Source organism: Phodopus roborovskii, unplaced genomic scaffold (assembly GCF_943737965.1).
Source record: "Phodopus roborovskii unplaced genomic scaffold, PHOROB, whole genome shotgun sequence".
In the NCBI taxonomy this organism is placed as follows: domain Eukaryota; kingdom Metazoa; phylum Chordata; class Mammalia; order Rodentia; family Cricetidae; genus Phodopus; species Phodopus roborovskii.
The window spans coordinates 17380336-17404307 of record NW_026126447.1 but is presented as its reverse complement, the minus strand read 5'-3'; the positions used below and the strand labels follow the sequence as shown (position 1 = coordinate 17404307).

Below are 23972 nucleotides of genomic sequence, written 5' to 3'. Positions count from 1 at the left end.
GAGTTGCAGGACATCCAGGGCTACACAGAGAAACCCTGAGGTGGGGGACAAAAACCAACCAAACAAACAAAAATCTGATGTTTTTTTCATATTTACCATACTGTTTCTTGCCTTTGACAAATTTTTAGATGTTCTGTGGAATTTTGTCTTTCCTTGCTATACCAAGACTTCCTTAAATGATCTTAAGTCCCTTACCATCTCGTTAGTATTTGTCATGGTACTCAGCATAGTATGCTGTAATTGCTTCTGTACCTGTGACTGCCACAGTCCTTAGGCACACTGATCAACTTGCTGATTTGATGCATGATTCTCAGGCCCACATCAGTGAATTATTCAAATTAATTTAAAACAAAGAAATCTGACCATTGTGACGTAAAACATTTTGTAGTGTTAAGGAATAATTTTCAATGAGAGTTTTACATTGTTTTATTCCTTTACAAAAGAATTTGTGGTCAAAAAAAGTTTGGAATTTTTGAAACATTTTGATTTTCTGAGTTAGTCATTTCAGCCTTCAGTAGTTTTAAAGTAGTGATACACCCCACTCCCAGCCTTTTTAGTTTGTTGATGTAAAACTCAGGCTGGCCTCTCAGAATTTACCTGCCTCACTCTCCTGAGTGCAAAAACTGATTATTTTAATTGACAGTTTAAAATGTTTTTTTGAGGCAAGGTGTCAACTACATATCCCAGCTTGGCTTTATACCTAGTTGTTTGTTTAGCTTAGGGTGGTCTCAAACTTGGAGCCATTCTCCTACCTAGAAAGCTGGGATTATAGTAGTACCACTCTCTGCTATAAAATTCTAAAAACTACGTATATTAAATGTCCTTTGCAAAAGAAATTGGGGTACTCCTTAACTATATTTTTCATGAGTAGAAAGTTTTCAAGTTGGGTAAACCAGTTTTTAGAAATTAATTTATTCTCCATAGGCATCAACTAAACAAGCAAATGCATCATCTGATGTTGAAGTTGAAGAAAAAGAAACTAGTGTTTCAAAGGAAGATACTGATCATGAAGAAAAAGCCAGCAATGAAGTATGTTTTATATCTTTTCTGGTTTAAGAAGAAATGAAGAAAATATATTTATGGAAAGTAGTTATATTGAGCACACTGCAAGGGAGGAATAGTCCTGAGGGTGTCTTAAATACTGCCTGTGTATTTATAATTATTACAAGAAAGAAATTTTAACGTTTGTCAACTGGCAGATTAGGAAGTAATCTTTAAAATATTTGAAATTGAATGAAAACAGATTTATTTCCTCAAAAATTAAATCTGGTTTATAAAATGGTTTATGCATGTTAAGCCCTTGATAAATTCCTGTCGCCTGTGGAGGGCATTGGATACCCTGGAACTGGAGTTAAAAATGGTTGTGAGCACTGTGCTAGGAACAGAACATGGCCTCTGTAAGACCAGCAGTTGCTCTTAACCACTGAGCTTTTTTGCTTTTGGATGGATGTTTTTATTTGAAATTATTTCTAAGTGCAAAACAGGTATAACTATAAAATAGGTTAGTTTTATTAGGGATACTGTTTTTATAAAATGAAGCAAGAGAGATGGCACTGAGAGAACTCAAGTTCAATTCCTAGCACCCACTGTCTGTAACTCCAGTTCCAATAGACCCAATACCTTCACACAAACACAAAGGCAAAACACCAATGCACATAAAATGAAAATTGTGGGCTAAAAATGCTTTAGAAAATTAGACTGAAAATATTTTAAAACTAGGTTTATTATCTGAGTAGAGATACTCAGCCATTGTAGACTGTCTTGATTATTGTTCTATTGCTGTGAAGAGACACCACAACCAAGGCATCTCTTATAAAAACAAAAACATTTAATTGGGGCTTGCTTACAGTTTCAAAGTTTTAATCTATCATCATGATATGGGAGCATGGTGCTGGAGAAGTATCTGAGAGTTCCACATCTAGATCTAGAGGTAGCTGGAAGAGAGAGACACTGGGCCTGGATTGAGCTTCTGAAACCTCAAAGCCCACTCCCAGTGCCATACTTGATGACTAAGCATTCAAATATATGAGTCTATCGAAACCACTCATATTCAGACTTCTGAAAATAGCAGGTAGTCTGTTTTGAATATATTAATTGTTGCTGTCACTGTAATACTAAGACTTCATAATTCTAAAGTCCAAGAGATTTCATCTAGCACTTTCAGTGAAGCGTGTTTGTGACTTTTAGTTTAAGAAAATATCTTACATACTCTTGTATAATCTATTCAATTTCAGTTGTGGCTTTTGCTAGTTTTGTCTGTTTTTGTTTTGTGTTTTAGGATGTGACTAAAGCAGTCGACATAACCACTCCAAAAGCTGCCAGGCGAGGAAGAAAGAGAAAGGTAATTTCCTTAATACACCATAGGAATTTTAAGAAATTTTACCTAGTGTGAGGACAAATGGAGAAAAGGAAAACTTATTTGCACTTGATCTATGCCCTTGTATTTGTAAAGGGTAAGTTGGTTACTTAAAGCTATGGTACCCTTCACTTTAAGCTGAGGTAATGAAAGGAAATAAAAAGTGAACCGGTTTTCATTGCTTTCAATCTTTTGCTTCATTTTTTTTCTATAAAAGGGAAAGTATATAATCACATTATTTTGTTGTTAGGATTTATTTTTATTATGTATAGTGTTCTGCCTGCATGTATGTCTGCAGGCCAGAAGTGGGCACCAGATCTCATTGCAAATATTTGTGAGCCACCATGTGCTTGTGGGAATTGAACTCAGGACCTCTGGAGGAGCAGACAATGCTCTTAACCTCTGAGCCATCTCTCAAGCTTTATAATCACATTCTTGATAATTTAATAAAGTAAAATATTTATATGATTCAATACTAATACATGACTGTAGTCCATTGTGCTAGTTTATTGTTGTGTCAAATGAAATTGGCAATGACAGTATACCCTTGGTATTTATTTCATAGGCTTTTAATTCATTTTAGTTTATTTTGTTCACACCTTTCTTTGATTCATCCTACTTACTACATTCTAGATGTTTGTATGCCAAAGGTAGAATTTAATGTCTCATGAAGTAATAGAATAGTGGCTTTTTTGTCCTCTGGTGTACATGTGGCAACTAATGTAATAACTTTCCAGTTTTAAACAATAGGGAAAGAAAGGAGCAGGTCATCTGAGGGTATATATCAGGTGCATACAGTGAAATTTCAAGACTTTGTGATGCATAATTTATTATTGATAGGCTTTAAAGTTGGATGGAAATGGCTGTAAAATTACAATGTTTTTCTGAGGAACTGAAATTATAGGAAATAATTGAATCATCCCAAATGTTATGTGACTCCCCTTTTAAGGCAGTGTGATGAGAAGAAATTATATTAGGACAATGAGATCAGATTAGTGAGAAAGTTAGATTTTTAGAATTGATTGTACTGGCACAGTGAATAAATCAGGTTTCTTGCTGATTTTTTTTTTTTTAAACCAAAATAAAAACAGGAATGCTTCATTTTTTTTGAGCTTTGCTTATTGTACTCTGCAATACAAAATGGTTGTTGTTGTTTTGTTTTTGTTTTTGTTTTTGTTTTGTTTTGTTGAGGCAAGGTCTTTTTGTGTATCCCTGGCTGTCCTAGAACTCACTGTATGGACCAGGCTGGCTCCAAACTCATAGAGATCTGTCTGCCTCTGCTTTCTGGATGCTGGGGTTAAAGGCCTATGCCATCATGTTCAGCCCACCTAGAGTTTTAACAAACTGAAGATTTGTGGCAACTCTGTTGAACTAGTCTTTCCAACAATATGTGTTCATTTTGTGTCATGTTATAGTAATTCTATATATAGATTTTGTTATATTTGTTAAGTGGTGTAATGATCTTTGATAGTTTTTAAAGGCGTTACAAATTGCTTACATATGACAACTTCCTTAATTGATACATGTTCTGACTACTCCCCTATGGGTCATTGTCAGTCTTAGATATATACTGAGATTAGTCAGTTTATAAAAGGCTTCTAGGTCTTCAGGTAGAAAAAGTCACAGGCAAGCTCTTTAAACTAATAGCTATAAATGATTAACCTTAGTAAGGAGGGCATGTTAGTAAGCTGAAAGCTAAACCTACTTCTTAGGCCTGTAAGCCAAGTTGCGGATGCAAATTAGAAGCAAAGGTTCTTGTACAAAATTCACAGTGCAGGACAAGTGAATGCTGGAATGGTAAGAAAGTACAACAGACTCATTGGTGCTAAGGAGAAAGTGTTAATGGTCAGGATAGAAGATTGAGCCAAAGGCCAATCCAAGGCTAGGCTCAGGGAGGTGAGAAAAGTACAGATGAACAGATGAAACTGTCATGGGTCAGATCATGAGATGCATAGCAGGAAGCTGCCTGCACAACATAAAGCTGCAAGTATCAGGCGTTGAGAAGCTCCATTAAGTTACCCGTATGTAGGTAAGATAACTGTGACTACACTCAGTGAAATCTTCAGTGGAAACAGCCTTACTTTGGAAGAAGTTGCCATCTAAGAATATACTCAGTGTCTCTATTCAAAACCTCAGAAGACAGTGTGATCACTGGGTCTGGGGCATGTAGTGACTTGAAAATGAACCCATTTTGAAAACCCTAGACCATTTAGGACTTAAACTAAATGAACCCTGCCTCTTCATTATAAATGAAACCAGAAAGCCTACATGGAAACTGTTCACAGCTTGGTTGCAGTGGAGTCCTACTGCTGAGGAAATGGAGTCCTTTCTAAAGATGTTCAGTGACGCACACCTGGTTGTTGAGGTGCTGTCATATGATGAAATGTGCAAATACTCAGTGAAAATGTTTTCCTACCTGTGGATAAATTAACACTTGTTGAGGAGCATTGAAAGTGATTTCTTGATAAGAGTCTCACCTGGTGAAGAGACTGCAAATGTTGAAGTGACACTAAAGGATTTAGGATATTATATACATGGCTGATAAAGCAGCAACAGATTTTGAGATAGTTGACTGCTATTTTGAAAAAAAAAAAAGATTCCTGCATAGTACAAAGGAACATTTGTGCATGAAATAAATCAGTTGATGGGACAGATTCAATTTTTTTTTTTTTTTTTTTTGTCTCATTTTAAGAAAGTGCCACAGGTACTACTACATTTAGTAACTACCATGCTGGTTAAGTTGTAGCCATCAACACCAATGTAAGGCTCTCTATTTGGCAAAACAATGTGGCTTACTGAAGGCACAGGTGAACAGCATTTTGATCTTCTCTTTCCATGTTGATCAAACCTGGGGCTTTCAACATGCTACAGTCAGAAATTCTACCACTGGATAGGTACCCAAAGCTCTGTTTGCTAGCATTTTAAACCAATGAGTCTTGTTTCTTGGTGCTGGGACTCAATCAGTGCTTGCACATGGTGGGCAAGAGGTCTGTCCCTGAGTTAAATGCCTATCCTAACTTCCCTAAGTTGAGTTATGTGCATTGGTCCTTTTTTTTTTTTTTTCAAGATTTATTTATTATGTATACAGTGTTCTGCTTGCATGTATATCTGCACACCAGAAGAGGGCACCAGAAGTCATTATAGATGGTTGTGAGCCACCATGTGGTTGCTGGGAATTGAACTTAGGACCTCTGGAAGAGCAGCCAGTGCTAACCTCTGAGCCATCTCTCCAGACCCGTGCATTGTTCTTTTTAAGACAATATTTCCATATATCTAATAGACTGCAGTACAGTGTACATGAAACATTGATATTCACCTGGTATTTGCTTAAATGCCTGTAACAAGGTGAGGGGACATAGCAGTGGCTTAGCGTGAGTAGGTCATAAAAGGCCTTTCTAAGGAGTTCGTGTTGAATTCCATAGACATAGGCCTTATTTCCAAGTTACTTATTTTGGTTAGTGTGAGAGATGGGATTTAGAACACTTGGAAATTCAGTGATAGCTAAATGAAATAGAAGGTAAAGAGCAGACTGTATGAAGACTCCAAGATGTTTGCCTGAGTGACTGTGTACGGGATATGGACAGAGACAAGTTGGTTTTGGGTCAGAAGAAAATGTTAAATACACTTGGGAATTGCAGTGAAGATACCTATAATAGTACAAGTACAAAAGAGGGAACGACAGAGCCACTGGTATAAAGGTAAGATATTAGAGGGGTAGGTGCAGAAACCAAAACTGTGATGGGATATAATGGAGTTGAGGGAAGGTGCCTCTTGAAAATGGTGACTGGAAGACCGATCAAGAGAAACCAGAAGTTACATTTAAGCAACAGGAAACAGTAGTGCTCAGTACAAAGGATCCAGTGAGATGTATGGTAGTTAGCTTATTCAGGAGATTTCAGTTCCATTTAGGGTAAGTGCTTAGGACAGAAGTGAGATGAATAGATTGAAGAATAAATGTTTAATGGTAACTTATTTTTGAAATCTCAGAGAATAGAAAAGTAATGTAAAAGCATCAAGGATTTGCATATATAAAGGGAACCATTTAATGTGAAACAACAGTAAAAATCCTAGCAAAACTAGGAAAATTTGATAGTGAGGTGGATTGAAGGGATTGATTTAAAAGGAAGAGATGCGCTCACTTTGACTCAGGGGAAATCAAGGGAATTCTTTTTAGCTGTAGTTCCTCTTCTCATTCAGTTTAGATCAAGATTTTGGTTCAATGGATAAATGGATAAAAGTTTATGTTAGCTATTCAGGACTTGTCGAAGGTCAAAGAATAAACAACAGATCTGAGATGTCACCTTCAAATACAGAAAGTGGTTTCATGTTTGTACTCTATCCCACCCTGCCTCCTAGGCTTCTTAAATTTAGTAGTCTTTGTTCAGGATTTGTGAAACAAATATGAATCTATTATGCATATGGAATGGCTTTAGGAAAGAGAAAAATAATACAGATGCATATTGGGATAGTAATGAGAAAGGAGGAATCCAGCATTTTAAGTAAAATCTAGTTAAAATGTGAATATTAAAGATATACATACATTTCAAATGACTGAATTAGTACTTTGGTCAAAATATTTTCATGAGAAATGGTTTTTACTTGCATGATTTTGCACTAATAGTTGTAAACCTATCCATGGTAGGGCCAATTTTTAATGTTAGAGTTTATCTTTTTTATTGTATTAACTATTCATGAATATGTCACTTAACTGTCTATTGGTATCTTCTCAAATGATCCATTGTACCTGTAATTCTTACTTGCTTTCGACTTATTTCCAAATGCAGAAAGGGTAAGTGACTAAGTTCCTTTTGGCCTGAAGAGCTGTTCAATCTGTTTGAACCTAACTTTGAAGTACCTTTGACCTTTACCAAGTTAGCAGTAGAAAGAGTTTCACCTTTGGCACTTGAGGAGCTTTATGGAAATATAGTTGTCTGGTTCTTTAACATGGGGTTACAGGATATTTGGATTTGGTTTTTTTTTTTTTTTTTTTTTTTTTTAATTTTGGTTTTTGGAGACAGAGTTTCTGTGTGGAATAGCCCTGGCTGTCCAGTTCAGTCTTTTCTTTTTTCCCCTTGAGACAGGGTTTCTCTGTGTAACAGCCCTAGTTGTCCTGGAACTAACTCTAGACTGAGATAGCACTCTGCCTCTCCAGTGATGGGACTAAAGTCATACACCACTACTGCCTAGCTGATCCAGATCAGTCTTAACCCCAGCTCTTAATGTGCAATTTTTCTTTTGTTTCTTAGGACAAGCAAAAAGTAACCTTTGGTCAGTTTTAATATTTTGAGTATGCATTACTCATAAATTCTCAGAAATAGAGCCTTATCTAATCTGGGCATCATTGATTTAAAAGGTAGATCGAGCTGGGGGAACCCTGGTGGCAAATGCCCTTCTGTTGTTTTGAGACAGGGTTTCTCTGTATTGCTTTGGAGCCTGTCCTGGAACTCTCTCTTAGACCAGGCTGGCCTTGAACTCACAGAGATCCTCCTGCCTATGACTCCCAAGTGCTGGGATTAAAGGCATGCACCACCACTGCATGTTCTTGGCTGTATATTTCTGTCCTTCCCCTCAATTGGAAGTAACAAAAGGAATGGTGTTTCTTACTAAAGACCAAAGGTAAATACATTTAATTTTTTTGAAAATATATTGAATTTTAATTAATCAAGTTGGATTCTACATGTTTTGGGGTACAATCTTGCTCTTTCTTAGGTAGGCACAGGTAATAATTAAGTTCAAGTGGCTCTTTAATGTCTGTTCTTACATCCTTTAATTGTTCCTCCTTTTGCAATTATAATCACTACCATGTATCTCCTAATGTTTTCATTTCATGTCTAATATGTGGTTCTTACCCTTATATTTTCCCAAAATGCTTTAAGTCAGTAATAACTGATTGTAGTTTGGGCACATTAACTTTTCAGCCTTGTAGTTTGGAAAGGTTTCTATGAGAAAATAAAAGTGGCTCCTATAAGAGAATATCAGATGTCTGTCTCAGTTGAAAGATGAAGCAACTGTATATTAGCAAAATTAATGAATTAAAAACAGCAGTGTGATTTGTTAACTGCATAATTGCATTATACTTTGGTTCTCATCAAAAAAATGTTACCCTTATTTTTTCAAATAGGAATTTTTAAAAGGGTTATTGAAAAAAAAGGTGATACTCATAATTTTATTGTTCAAAAGTAATAAAATCATATAGAAAGTATGCTGATATTTATGTTATTATATGGTTTTGCTAAATAAGTTAATTAAAATTTTGTGACTCAGGCTGAAAAACAAGTGGAAAGTGAAGAAGCAGGAATGGTGGCTGCAGCAACAGCTTCTGCTAACTTGAAAGCAAGTCCTAAGAGAGGACGACCTGCAGGTAGACCATTAGACTTTAAATACTTCTTAGCTTGTGATTAATTTTCCAGTCCATTAAAACATTGCTGGCTCAAGTGTTTTTGAATAATATAAAAAGCAGTTGATTAAAGACAGTCATGTGTCACTTTAAAACATTACCACATGGCATACACCTTTAATCCCAGCACGAGGCAGAGGGAGGCGGATCTCTGAGTTCAAGGCCTACCTTATTTACAGTGAGTTTCAGGACAACAGGACTGTTTCACAGAGAGACCCTATTTCGAAACAAACAGAAAATCATTCCGATAGGATATTTGTTTAGTATTGATTTAACAATTTGGCAGAGTAAAACAAAAAAATCAAACAGAGTAGAGCCATTTTTTCCTACCTCATAATAGGATATTTACTGAAAATTGTTAAGGGAATTTCAAGATTGGGAAAGAAAGAAATTAAAATCTATTTATATGATTTGTAGTATTATAATGAACCAAATTGGTGATAATAAAGATTTTGGTCAATACTGATACAAAGTTCCAAATATATATGTAAAATATATAAAAACTATTATAGAAATATGAATTCTGAATAAATGATATTGTTTTCTCATACTTGTTTAAACAGCAATGAAATGGTTTTTAAAAAATATATACATATTTCAAAATTTATTCTTTTATATATTACTTACTGAGGATAGATTCCCTTTCCTCCACTTCTTTCAGTTTTTAATCTGTCAAATATAATAAGGACAAATGGAAATTTATGGTAAATGCATTAAATTTTCACTTTCTTGATGCATGGGGTTACTAGTTACACCCTTAAATAATACTTTTTATATATTATACAACTTTTGTATTCTATATAATGCTTTGCATTTAAAAGGGAAATTGTATTTTTTCTTTCTATTTGAAAATTAGCTACTGAAGTCAAGATTCCAAAACCAAGAGGCAGACCTAAAGTGGTAAAACAGCCCTGTCCTTCAGAGAGTGACATGTGAGTTTATTTTTAATATAAAATTAGCTATTGAGGCCTCTGTAAATAAGTAGAAAACTTGTGTTCTTTTTTTTTTTTTTTTTTTGGTGTGCATATGTTATATATAGTATTTGCTTCTATTGCTATTCTGATATTTGTGAAATTAGAATGGAGGTTAGTATAAACGGGATTTCTTGGGATTGTAAATTTGGTTATTAACCTTATTTTTGGGGTATGATAACAAACTTTGGTAATGTTAGGATAAAAGGGGCAGGGTAGATTGCTGGAGAAATTTCTGGGCAGCTTATACCCAAAGTAGAATTCAAATACTACCTTTTTATGTTACATACATACATACATACATACATACATACATACATACATATTTTTTTTAAATAGTATAAAATTAATTTTAGAATGCTAAGTATTCAGTTACTAAAGCAAGAAGTGGTTTGCTGCCCCCCCCCCAATCATCTTTTCCCAACTTGAGAAGGGATATAATATTTAGGAAATGATGATTGTATCTAAACTCAATTATCGGTGGATTTACTAAGCAGGGCTGGTGTGACGCATGATTCTGGTCCCAGCACTCTGGAGGCAGAGGCTAGTTGATCTCTGTGAGTTCAAGTCCAGCCAGGGCTACACAAAGAAACCCTGTTTCAAAAACAACTGATTAAAAAATAAAACAACACTGTATGGTAGCATTTGGCATGTACACATGCCCATATGCCCAGGTGCTCTTAGAGTCAGACTAGGGTATCAGATCCACTGGAACAAAGTTTATAATGGTGAGCCATCTGAGGTTGCCTTGGGAACCAAACTCTACTCTAGTTTTCTGAAAGAGCAAGTATTCTTACCATTAATCCATCTTTCCACTCCTGAACTGATTCTTTGAAGGATTATTGATTCAGGAATAATACTACTGGAGGGCTGTACTTTTCAACCAAAACTTGACACTAAAAAGAGCTTTATTTCCAAGCTAGCTGTTAAAAATGAACAGCAACAAAGAAAAATGGCAGTGGAACAAACACACAACAAGTTCTTTTGGCCAAGACTGTGTGTATATTTGTGTATCCATTTCTTGGTATTTGGATATGTATTTAATACATAATTTTTACTTGCCGTTAAAAAATTGTCACTATTCCTTAAGTCTGTGGCTTTCATGGTTTGCTTAATAAAAGTAACTGGTCATATATTTACCATTATATGCTTTTCAGTCCCTACAAATGACTGATTTTATTTCTAAACCAAGTGTGTTGTTTTGCCTGCATGTATTTCTCTGTGAGGTGGAATTAGAGTTGTGGGTGCTGGAAATTGAACCCGTGCCTTCTGGAAGAGCAGTCAGCATTACTAACCATGAAGCCACTTTCCAGCCCCTAAAACCAATACTGTTATAAATATGTAAAATATAATTTTACTAAATGGGAACTAGGTTGCTGGGATTTGAACCCAGGCCCTCTGGAAGAATAAGGGAGTATAAATGAAGGTTGAAGAAATGGCTCAGATGTTAAAAGTATGCTTACCTCTGTACGTATAAACACATACATAAATACAAATAAGTCTTTGAAAAAAGAAAAATTATAAATGAATACAATACATAAAAGTTCATCTTCCATTGTTGTGCTCTAACATAGGGTTATTGATGAAGACAAAAGTAAAAAAAAAGGGCCAGAGGAAAAACAACCTAAAAAGCAGCTAAAAAAGGAAGAAGAAAGTCAAAAGGAAGAGGATAAGTCAAGAAAAGAACCAGATAAGAAAGAGGGGAAGAAAGAAGTGGAATCTAAACGGAAAAATTTAGCTAAACCAGGGGTTACATCAACCTCTGATTCAGAAGATGAAGATGATCAAGAAGGTGAAAAGGTAGAATCATATTCATACCCTCCCCATTTTTATGGTATGTTTGTATATATTCAAAATAGCACACTTGTGATAATCAGGTGTCCTTTTTCTGTGTACTTTTGTACTTGTATGGTTTGCATGTGCCCTTGGGTGGATGTGGGTTATCTTTCTCAGATGCTTTTGACTTGATTCTTTAAGAAGAGTTTCTCAAGCAAACCCTAATCTTGGTAGGCAGTTTGCTCTGGGGATGACCTGTATTTGCCTACCAAGGCTGTACTTATGGGTGGACCACAATTATTTGAAATTTTGGGCTTTGGGGGATACAGACTTAAATCCTGTTGCTTACATACCAGGAACATTAACTGCTGAACAATCTCCCTAGCTCCACATTAGGTTAATTTTTTTGTGTGGGTGGAATTTTGAGACAGGGTTTCTTTGTAGCCCTGGCTGTCCTGGAACTTGCTCTGTAGACCAGATTGGCTTAAACTCAGAACAATCTGCCCCTGCCTCCCAAGAACTGGCACCACCATCACTCATTGTTATTTTTATGTTGTCTTCATGTGTGATTGCTTTTCCTGGATGTATGTGTGTGCTGGTATCTCCAAAGGTCAGACAAGGCCATCAGATCCTCTGAACTGGAGATGTGGATGGTAATAGACCCTCCATGTAGGTGCTAGAAGTTGAGGCTGGGTCCTCTGTCAGAGCAGTTAAATGTTGTCAACAGTGTTATCAATTCATATTCAGCCCCGTCACTTTATGTTTTGAGATAGGGTCTCACTGAATCTGTAGACTAACTGGCCAGCCAGCTTTTTTTCTACCTGTGATATTGTTCCCCATCCCTTCCAGCTGTTTCAGATGTGTGCAGTCATACCCAGCTTTTACATTATTTATTCTTGAACTGAAAGCATTTAATCCACAGAGCCACTTCCCCAAATACTTTGTAATTTTGTTCTTTTAAAGTTTTTTAAGGTAGGCCCCCCCCCCCCCCCCGTAGTCTTGCCTGTCCTGGGACTCCCTCTGTAGACTAGGCTGGCCTCAAACTCCTAGATCTGCCTGCCTCTGCCTCCTGAGTGCTTTGACTAAAAAGTGCTTGCCACCATGCTTTGCTTGTTAATAGTTTTTAAAAAGGTTTTCCTTGCTCTCCCCCCCCCAATACAGTTTCTCTGGCTGTCCTCAAATTCATAGATTCCTTGCTTCTTAATACATAGTGTAATTCTTATGCGGTGAGCATTTATTTTTGTGAAAGTTTACATGGGTTTATCTTTCCTAATAGAACTCCACTTGTTAATATAAAAGACTCATTTGAAATTTTATTTCTAGAAATTAACATACTTCTACTAACCCAGATATGTAAGTAGAAGTTGTAGATAATCTAGATGACCATGAGTAGCAAAGACATAGAATTTATACATGAAATTGTAAGATTTTATGAAGTGTAATTTTATTTAGATGCCATTGCATTTTATTAGCTCTATCTTTGTGGATAGTCCTGAGGTATATGAGCTTTTATATCTGATTTGTCTGAATATTTTAGAAAGCAAGTTTTAATTTTGGGGTGGGTTCCAGACAGGATCTAACTATACAACCTTGGCTAATCAATCTGCAGACCAGACTGGTCATGAACTCATTGGGCACCTGCCTCTGTCTCCTTAGTACTGAGATTAATGGTGTGTGTTACCATACACTGCTCAAAGCCAAAAACCTTAATTCCATAGCTTCACAGTTATCAAGTTAAAATACAAATAGCTTGTTATCCTTTTAGCCATAGGCTCACTTGTACAGGAGGGTAGCAGGCTAATAGCCACTGTCAGGGAAGGGTTAAGGTGTGGTCATGCTGCTTAAGGAGAATTGCTTTTTTTAAAACCAAGATTGTTATTTCAAATAAACAGAAGAGAAAGGGTGGAAGAAACTTCCAGACTGCTCACAGAAGGAACTTGCTGAAAGGCCAACATGAGAAAGAAGCTGCAGAGCGGAAACGCAAGCAAGAGGAACAAATGGAAACTGAGCAGTAAGTGTTCTTTTAGTTCTATAAATCTTAGATTAATTTTTTTAAAAAGAGTAGTATGAAAGTTTTTAAGTAGACTCTCATTTTCCAGGCTTCATGAAGTCTTTTGAAACAATTTCCCATCTTAGAAAAATCCTCCCTATGTGCTATTTCAGGCTCTTATTATTTTCTTAAAGCGTGAAATTCACTGAGGTAGTCCTCCTGTGAACTGTTTGTAATTTAAAGTGAAAGTGCAGTTAGGTTTTGTTAGTGTTTTACAGAGTACTTATCTTCTATTTCTTTGTATAACATGTTAAACATAAAATGATGAAAATATTGGTGGAGGAAGAATACAGGAAATAATTGTATTTGTCATACCACCAGCAGGCCTGTATAGAAATTAGTAAAAATAACAGAAGCACAGTTGGAAACCCAGAAGCCGATAAAAGTAAACCCAAAGGCTTGCAGGGCTTGCATTTTATGTGTACAATATGAATTAACTTTGAATTACATTTTGACACTTGGAAACAATATACATTTACCATGAGGAATGTCTTCCTCCTTTATTGTATACATTTTGTCAGTACAAGGCATAGTCATGCTATGATAATTAGGCTTCATGTTTTATCATAAAGCTGCTTCCTAGTTTATCATTAGACTCTTTTAGACTGATACTTTTCCTGGTTTATAAAGTGTCAGAAAACAGTGCTTTTTATTGCTAGTGAGATGATTTTGAAAACATGTTGTAGGTCACTAAGATAGTGTGACAAATAGTAAAAACAGTTTTCTTTAGCTTTTATGATGCATCTGCAAGCTGAATATCTTTATAGATACATTGTCTCTGCTTCTGTAGCTGTTTGGAGGATACAGAGCACTTTAGTTGCTTGAGGGAGTTTAAACGTGATTAAAATGCCAGACCTTGGGCATATCTGTAAATGCCGTTATTCCTGTCCTTTCTCTTCACTGAATAACTGTGACTGTTGTTGCTTTTAACTGTGCTCCCTGACTTAAGGCATAAATTAGTTGTTGCTTAGTAAATCTAGCCCAATCCTTCTTCAGAATCTTCAAGATAATCTTTTTGTATTTCAATTTCTTTTGAATGTCCTCCAATGTAACTTTCTCAAATTCTAATATTTGTGTTTTCTTTCCTTCTCCTGTTATTACAAAACTTTGTACTTGGACAGTTTTGCTCTGTAAAGCATTTCAGATGCAACTTGTGTGAAATGCATTATGCAAAATAAAGTTTATTGTATTGTATTCCCAGCCAAACAACATGTAATCTACAGTAATAAAAAATATATCTCATTTTGGGCTCAAAGCATTAATCCAGTAACTGAAAAGAGAATACAAGTGGAGCATACAAGCGATGAAGATCTTGAGACAGACTCATTGGACTGAATTTCCCCTTCCCCCCCTTGATGGAAGAAATGTTCCAGATTCTAAATTGAGGACTTCATTATTAATGGCATTATTAACTGTGTTATGATTGTTAACAAAATATCCTGTAAGGTACACACTACATATTAAGGTTGGCCATCATTCCTGTTTTTTTTTTTAAACCAAGCTTAAAATGAAGCTTTGTGTTTGAAAGTTATAACAAACATAGATGAAGATGGTGGTTGTACATTATTTCATTTAGAAAATATGAAAACTCATTTTGTTTTGAAGCTAGGTGTTAAACTGGAATAGCTATTACGTTCTTGAAAATGGGGCAATTGTGCCCTACCCTTGAAATTCTTTTGTTGTTAAATTCTTTAGTCTTGTTTTTTTTTTAATCCTGAGAGATTAAACATTAGACTTGTTAAGAAAATGAAACTGTAACCAAAATTTTAAAATAAAGTTTTTTTTTAAAAAAAAAACCTGATTTTTAGGTATTTTTTGTTCTTGTCTATTTTAATTGGTTCATAATAGGGCCTGAATGCCAAGCCAAGGTACTAGAAATTAAAATTTCTAATTTAAAAGGTTATTTTTGTTAGTAATATGGTTCTTTTTCATTTATGAAATGGTATGTAAATATCAGCGGATGTCATTTAGTTTGATAATAATGGCATCCTCTCCCATTTTAAAATAAAATCCACAGTATCAGCTTAAAGCAGGTCTAATCTCTACTGAAGCTAATTTCAAAGTCCCTTGAATTACCTGCCCTTTGGAGATGTGGGGAACAATTTAATTGGTCTACTTTAATATGCTTTAAAAAAATAGGAAAAGAAGTTTATAAAAATCCATTAAGCATTTATAGGTATTCACTTCCCATTTTGGCTTATTTGGCCAGTGATCTTGAAATTGGATTTTTAGTGTCATATTTCACTGTGATAGCTTCAAAGTCCCTGAGAGACTAAGTTAGACTGTTTGAGTTTTGCATGTATTTATGCTAATAATGTAGCACTGCATAGTTCTAGAAACTAGTCAGTGTCCTGTGTTGTAGACTGATTTATCATTTTTAAGGAACATTTTTTTAAGCCTTTACATAAGGGAATATGGGCATCTGCTAACGTCAGTCACAAAGTTCCAGTGTTTTGAAATATTTGTGTTAACATTTGATAGGCAGAATAAAGATGAAGGAAAGAAGCCAGAAGTTAAGAAAGTGGAGAAGAAGCGAGGTTAGTTATTTTACTTTCTAAGACATACAAAATTACACAAAGAAAGTTTATGTAAGCTGGGTGTGATGCACATGCCTGTAATCCAAGCATTTAATGAGGCACAGCCAGGAGAACCAGGTTCCAGGGAAACCAGGGATACAAAGTAAGACCCTGACTTAAAAAAACCAAAGTAAATAGATTAAAAGATTTTTAAAGTCAACAATTTAAAAGTGAGTTTTGGAATTCCATCTTGTGTTCTTATATCCTATAAACATACCTTTTCAAGTCTACTGGTTCTACATTGAATTGCATTTTAAGCAACTAAAGTAAAGTTGCTAATGTCTGTATATTTTAATGCTCATCTGGTATCAGTTTTGCAACCCTGCTAAGCACTGGAGGTTTACCCATTTTTATAAATAGCTTGCATTTTAACAATGGGTAAGGTGAAACAGAAGAGCTGACATGTTCATCATCTGGGACACAGGAGCTTAGAGACAAAATGCAGCATAGTGCTAAAATTTTGAGCTTTTATGCTGCATTTTTCTTCTCCAGACCATATATTAAATTTAGTAAGTAATTTCTTACACTATTCATCTATATGGGCTTCTTAAAAGATTACTAAGAAAACTTTGCAACCACCATTTCTTTTATTTGTTAGACTGTACAGAGATGTGGTGTGGGGAAAAAGTATTTACTGTTTTTCACATATTTCAATTTATAGAAACATCAATGGATTCTCGACTTCAAAGGATACATGCTGAAATTAAAAATTCACTCAAAATTGATAATCTAGTAAGTGTTTAACCTCATTTAAAAATGCACTGCTTTAATAGCTTGATATATTTCCTCACATGACTTAAAGTGTGTAAATTTAAGATAAAAGGAACCATACCTGGCCATTTTTGTACCTACTGCCTTAAGAGCTTTAAAAATATCTTCAGAAGTGGATTATATAGATACATTGGTAATTAACAGTTATGAAATTGCTGTTTTGTCATGAAGGATGTGAACAGATGCATTGAGGCACTGGATGAACTTGCTTCACTTCAGGTAACAATGCAGCAAGCTCAGAAACACACAGAGATGATCACAACCCTGAAGAAAGTAAGTGGTTTTAAGACCTGTAAATCTCACATCTTTTCTCATTTCTTCATTTTTAAGGAAAAGTGTAAGTAAATTAATTAGGAAAAATAATTATGACTTGTTTTCTCAGATACGGCGGTTCAAAGTTAGTCAAGTTATCATGGAAAAGTCTACAATGTTATATAACAAGTTTAAGAACATGTTTTTGGTTGGTGAAGGAGATTCAGTCATCACCCAAGTGCTGAACAAATCCCTTGCTGAACAAAGACAGCATGAGGAAGCAAATAAAACCAAAGATCAAGGGAAGAAAGGGCCAAACAAAAAGCTAGAAAAGGAACAAACAGGTATGTGCTAATAACTTTAAGCTGGGTTTCCCACTTGTCAATTGTTGGCTAGGACTACTTTTGTAATGGTTTTGTTACATATATAAGAAAAAGTGGTTATTGAAACCACTTTACATTGTATATTTATTTATTGACCTTGAACCAGCTGAAATGTTTCTTAGTCAAGATGATTATCAGTATTAACAGTGGAGATTATATTAACTCAGAGTACTTGTACACAGTCTGGTATGATGTTGTGTAGGGCGTTTTGAAGGACTAGAGCAGTAAAACTTCCATCAAAACCATTGTTAATGACAGTTTAGTTTTTGGGAAAGTTTTTAAAAGCTGTGCATCAGAATGTCTTCTAGAGAACCAACATTTCTTCTCATTTGCCAAAAAATAACAATGTACAGTAGTCATACAACCAGAGCTGCTGCATTGTAGTTGGGGCCTAAGATATTGCTTGTTTCTTTCTGATCATAGCCATCAGGTTTTCAGTGTTGCTTAGTTACTCTGAGCATGTTGTGCACTGTATTAAGTAATATTATATGACTTAATTGTTACACTTAATAGTAGCATAGATGGAGCCAGGAATAAGATGACAGTTATGTATATGAAACTGAGTCTTATGGTCAAGATATAACACTGCTGGTTCCACCATAATTGGCATATCATTGTGGTAAAAATCAATCCTTCAAGACAAAACAAGAAAAACTCTTTGGCTTATTAGATTCCCTTAGAGACTTATTAGTAAGTTTTACAGGAAAATGATAAGGTCATGTCAGTTGGAATATTTTGAGCACCTTTTGCTCTAAAATCCTATTTAATATAAGATTTAATTCTCTAAAAAATAACACTACATGCTATGACCTTGAATATTTAAGATAATTTAGTGTATTATTTTGTATGTGCTAACAGTTTTATATTCTAAAGGTTCAAAGACCTTAAATGGAGGATCTGACACTCAAGACAGTAGTCATCCACAACATAATGGTGACAGTAATGAAGAAAGCAAAGACAGCCACGAGGCCAGCAGTAAGAAAAAGTAAGGGCAGTAAGAAAAGTCATGGATCTTTGTCAAGATGGCTCAGATGGACTTCCATTCCCAGCTCCCATATAACAGCTCAGAGTGGTCTAACCCCAATTCCAGAGCATCCACTTTCCTTTTCTGGCCTTTTGGCACCAGTCAGTCACATGGTACAGAGATGTACATCCAAGAACAACATTCATACACATTAAAAAAAAAAAAAAAAAAAAAAAAATGGAAAATTTGAAGGGTCTTGTTCAGTGTGGCTTCTAGAGATCCTCTTGCTTTGGCTTTCCCAGTTGTTGGTACTACCCTTGTCCTTGACTAATACATTTTTATTTTCCTTTTCAAGACAAGGTTTCTGTGCAGCTCTGGCTGTCCTAGAATTCAGTCTGTAGGCTAGGCTGGCCTCAAACTCAGATGCCTGCCTCTGCCTCCCAAGTGCTGGGTGAGATTAAAGATGTGAAAGCACCACCTGGCTTTATTTATTTTTAATTCATAATTTCAGCACAATAATACTGTTCCAAAGTCCTCCCTAAGACTCAACCATGCTAAGGAAACACTATATCACTGAGCCCTATGTCCGAGTGATAGTTAATAGTTCTCTTTTTTGTTTAACACTCCCTTTCAGACAAAGGTCTCACTTTGTAATTTGCATCCTTGGCTGTTATTGAAATTGCTATGTAGACTAGGCTAGTCTTGAACTCAGGTAAGTCTGCTTCTAGAGTGCTGGGATTAAAGGTGGGTGCCACTATATCAGCCTTAAATTATGAATCACAAAGTCAGGATGAACCGGAGAGGTGGTTCAAGTGGTTAAGCTTACTTGCTGCACTTCCACAGGACCCGGATTCAATTCCCAGCACCCACATGATGGCTGGTGCTCCCTTCCGGTGTTCAGAGGAACATCAGAAAGAGTACTCATACGTTTATTTGAGGTCATCCTGAACAAACTAGTGAAAGTACCTTAAAAAATAACAACAGCAGCTGGGCGGTAGTGGCGCACACCTTTAACCCCAGCACTCGGGAGGCAGACAGAGGCAGGCAAATCTCTGTGAGTTTGAGACCAGCCTGGTCTACAAAAGGTAGTTCCAGGACAGCCTCCAACACCACAGAGAAACTCTTGGCTAAGGCCGAGTTCAATACTTAGCACCAGGTAATAGAATGCAGGCTACATAGTGACACTGTTTCATCCCTAATACCCTAAAAAGTTTACTGAGACAATGTCTCCCTACATTCCCCAGGTCAGCCTTGAATTTGTAGTTCTCCAATTGAGAACTACTGAAAGAATACAATTTTTTATTGAACTTTATTAGCTAGTGACCCTAACATCTTCTTGAATTGTTAGAATTAAAAAAAAAAAAAAAAAAGTCACAGGTACAGCCACTATCTTATTTTATTAAATAAGAGATGGCTGAGTGGTTAAGAGCACTGAATGCTGTTTGCAGCGCTGATCCTCGCTCGTTTCATTCCCAGCATCCACATGGCAGCTCACAAGTGTCTGTAACTCCAGGATCCAACACCCACACAGACATGCATGCAGACAAAACACCAAATGCACATAGAATAAAGATACATCATTTAGATATTTGTCTAGTTCTTATTTTATGTTGTCATCACAGATACAAATTATGTTTAAATAAAATTTATCTTAAAAGTTAGTGCCAGATCTAGTTTCTCACCAGATCTGTGTATTACTTTAACTTTAGATATGCTTAGTGTTTCTTTTTTTTTTTAATGGGACTTTTTTTTCCTCAAGAGAAAACCCTAGACCTTATTGTAACAGGTTTCTTTTTTCCCTTTATTTTAGGTCATCTGGAGAAGAGAGAGAGGCTGAATTATCTCTGAAGGAATCACCACTAGATAACTAGGTTGGCAGTTGTGGGGTGTAAAGAATATGTGAAGTCTGTTGTGAGTGGCTTCATTTTGAAATACTTAAGCTGCTGAAAGGGTTAAATTTTTATAAGCATAGGTTTTGAGGTTTTAAGTAGTTTAGGGGAAGAAAATCCCTTTATGTTTGTGTAAAAGTAAAAATTATTACTAATTTTCTGTGTGCAGTATTAACAGCTCCATCCAGTTCAAGTGTGAGGGAAACCTACTTAGAAAGGTTCGCCTGCTTTGTAGACATGACTAGTGTATTCTGGTTAGTGTGTGTGTTCATGTGTAATTGGTAGTAGGCCAGTTACATTTTCAAACTGCTACTTGTATAAATTGTTCCTTTTCTCCCAAATACTGTGGGTTTTGTGCATAGTTTTTACAAATCTTGGATTTACCAGACTGTCTTTCCACTGTTTGTGGGTTTTTTAGAAGTTGAGCATTTTTATGGTTGATAAAATGAATGTTACTTCTAAGCACTCACTCCTTTTTATCACAAGTTGACTTTAACCTCAGTCTATTGTGCTGCATTAACTTGCTTCTTTGTAATAATGTGTAGTCTGTATGACAACTAGACATCCAAATGATTGTTTTAGAAGGTACAAATCTGTTAATTTTTGAAAGTAATTTAGTTTTAGGTCTGGGAATTCATTGGAGTCAGAACTAAAGAGAACAGACTGGGTATATATAGAAAGTTCATTTACAATATTTACTAGTCACAACAACCTAAAACTTGTTTTAAATCTTGCACTCTTTAAGAAGGTCACACATTAAGGTGCCCCCCCCCTTTTTTTTAAATTGTAATCAACCCATGATGCTTAAGTGGTAAATATAAATAAGGAAGTTAACATAATTGAAAACAAGGGATTGGTATTTAGTTTCTGTATCAGACATCACAGGATTACAAAAGTAAAAGGTAGAAACATCAGGTGTTTCAAAGTAGTAACTAGATAGTCCATATGCACAAATGTAGACTATCACAGTCTGTTAAATTAAGGGATAGCATTTCAAAGGTATTCTGAATAATCACGTCAGTTATTGGTTTCCAGTAGGAAAAGTTCATTACTGTGCTTTGAAATTTAATGGGAAAGTGACTTAATACCAGTGTTTGTGTGTGGTCTGATTATACTGATCTTGATTTCTCAGATATTTGTTTTCACTTATGAAAAGAATTTTGAATTAATCAATAATTGGACTTTTCCTCTTATGATTGAACTACTGTTTTGGGCAAATGCTGTATGTTATATATACACCAGTCTTCTGTTTTGTCCGTAGTACAATTTTAACTTGGACAAAAATTATTCTAGTTAAGCCATAAGTGTCAAATGTGTAAACTTGTTTTAATTAAAAATTTTTCTACCAAACTCTTAGTAAATTATTATTACTGCTAATTGAGAAGAATTACTGAAAAAATTCTATGCTTCCTGCTAAGGAGGTAGTGTCCCCTTTAGCTATTGCTGAGACCCTGTTAGTAGTAACCTCAGGAAAGCAGTCACTTGCCTTGTGTTGATTTCCCTTTTCTTTCTAAGCACAGGTGATTATTAAGCTTCAAGAAGCTATAGCATACTTAGCCCCAGAACATTAGCAGCACTCTCCTAGTTTATGTACCTTCTTGGGTGGGCTGTCTTGCTTTGACTGTATATGTTCTTTTGAAGCACAGCTGTCTTCTTTCTAATCTTGGCATTGTCTGTCATAGGGCTTATTTGCAGGCAAGCTATCACTCTCAAATTCTATAAACAAAAAATTTAGTTAAATCCACATCTGAACTAAGATCTATTCAGTGTGATAGCCACCTCTCCCACTGTATACTACTCATGTGTATATGCATGTATGGATACCTATTTTGAATGTTAGTTTTCTCAGCTGTTTGAGTCCATTTCAGATGCCTCACCTTAATGAGAGATTCTGATTGTAAGTCTATATTTATAAACAGTATGTGCAGAGCTCATTAGACCATATTTGCTATTCTAGCTAGGAATTCTACAGCATGAAAGATTTTTACCATGACAGTGATGTGGTACACTAAAAATGTTCCTATTCATAGCCACTTACCTGATTAAAAATGCCAGGTGAAGATGGAGTCTGCCATCTACTCCTGAATGCAGATCAAAGATTTCAGTTAACAAACTTTATTCCATTGGTCAGAGAATAAACTATCTACTGCAAATAGCAAAATTGTAGTTTGAGACCCTTAAAAAATGAAGAAATTACTAAAAAATGTACTTAAGTTTGTGTTGTGTAATTCTCCAACAACTAGGGATGACTCCTGTAAAATTACAAGGTGTAATTATCCTTAAAAGAATTGTGAAGCATAAGCAAGATGCTTGAGGAAACAGCTATTTTCTATACAGCGATCTTTTGCAGGTATATCCACAGAATGTTCACTGATAAAGTTGTGCCATTCATATTTACCTCTGTCCTTAAAGTGACACATGAAATTTATTATGTTGTATTTAATAATGGCATAAAGAAAAACTCAAGTCAAGGGCTTTAGAGCTTGTAAATATAAATTTGAAATTCTTTATGTAAACTAGTTGGAATACCTACATAATTGATAATTGCAGTAACCTGGTTAGTGTTTCCTTATTTCCACCATCAAAGAAATGGAAAGTATGTGAACTTTTGGTAAAAAAGAAGTAGAATAGCATTCTTAATAAATACTGTGGTTTATCTGTTATCTGTCATCTTTGTCTATTATGCATTAGGGATAACTAACTTCTGGAATTTACTTTTGGAGAGTATGAACATTAGTGAAATATCCACATGAACTGCCATATTACTCTAGGAATTTCAGTGTATTTAATGTTAACACCAGTCACTACAGAAAAGTAAGAAATTAAGGTGCATTGTAACTTAGCTTTGATGAGTAAATGGTACCCTGTGTTGGCTACAGTACTCAACAGTAATGCTCCAGACATACCACATGCAGGCACTTGTCATCTCCATGTCAGTCGCCATAATGGATTTGTGACATTTAAGTCCATGAAACATGCTTCACGTCTTTAAACTTCCCAATCTTTAAAGAGCTGTGTAGGCTTCATTGTTTTTTTGTTTTTTTTATATAAGGTAATTATTTGTTCTTAGACATCTAAAAGAAGATTCAGCTGAATTTAAAACCTAGGACAGAGAAAGTAATGGTTAAAAGTCTTTGTTATTATAAACTGTTCATTTCCTATCCTAAAAGTTTGCACAAAGTATTTGATAGAATTTGTCTAGCAGTTTTCTTCTTTCTATATTGTTACAGTAAGGAGGCAGAAGAATGGAGGCACCAAACTGGAAATCTTTTCTCTAATTTTTACATGCTCAAGTATTATGAAGATTAAGTGAGCCATGGGAATGTAAAATCTATTATTTTCTTCAGCCATGACTTTAAATGACATTTTAAACTCAATGTATTTGTGATTTCAAGAAATGGGCTTCTCTTTGAGTAATGCTATGACCATAACTTAAAGTTGTTTTTTTTTTTTTTAAGATTCATTCTAGTCTCATTAAAAAAAAAAAAAAAAATCAAAGAGCCCAAAATTAAATTGACTACTCCTAAATTTCTGTTGGTTATCAATAATTTGTTTTTAATCTCTCCTTACTACAGATATTTCAAAGG

The 23972-nt window shown here is 35.3% G+C and overlaps 1 protein-coding gene across 1 annotated transcript in view; it reads left to right on the top strand.

The window, feature by feature from the left end:
• Psip1 (PC4 and SRSF1 interacting protein 1) overlaps window positions 1–21735 on the top strand; it is a 35916-nt gene extending 14181 nt beyond the window's left edge. The window contains exons 5-16 of the mRNA XM_051188122.1: window positions 925–1029; window positions 2279–2341; window positions 8621–8717; window positions 9610–9685; window positions 11299–11524; window positions 13393–13511; window positions 16032–16087; window positions 16788–16858; window positions 17069–17170; window positions 17280–17493; window positions 18406–18517; window positions 20307–21735. Coding sequence (XP_051044079.1) covers window positions 925–1029; window positions 2279–2341; window positions 8621–8717; window positions 9610–9685; window positions 11299–11524; window positions 13393–13511; window positions 16032–16087; window positions 16788–16858; window positions 17069–17170; window positions 17280–17493; window positions 18406–18517; window positions 20307–20367 — 1302 coding nt within the window. The 3' untranslated portion in view covers window positions 20368–21735. The remainder of the gene's footprint in view (window positions 1–924; window positions 1030–2278; window positions 2342–8620; window positions 8718–9609; window positions 9686–11298; window positions 11525–13392; window positions 13512–16031; window positions 16088–16787; window positions 16859–17068; window positions 17171–17279; window positions 17494–18405; window positions 18518–20306) is intronic.
• Window positions 21736–23972: the final 2237 nt, after the last annotated feature.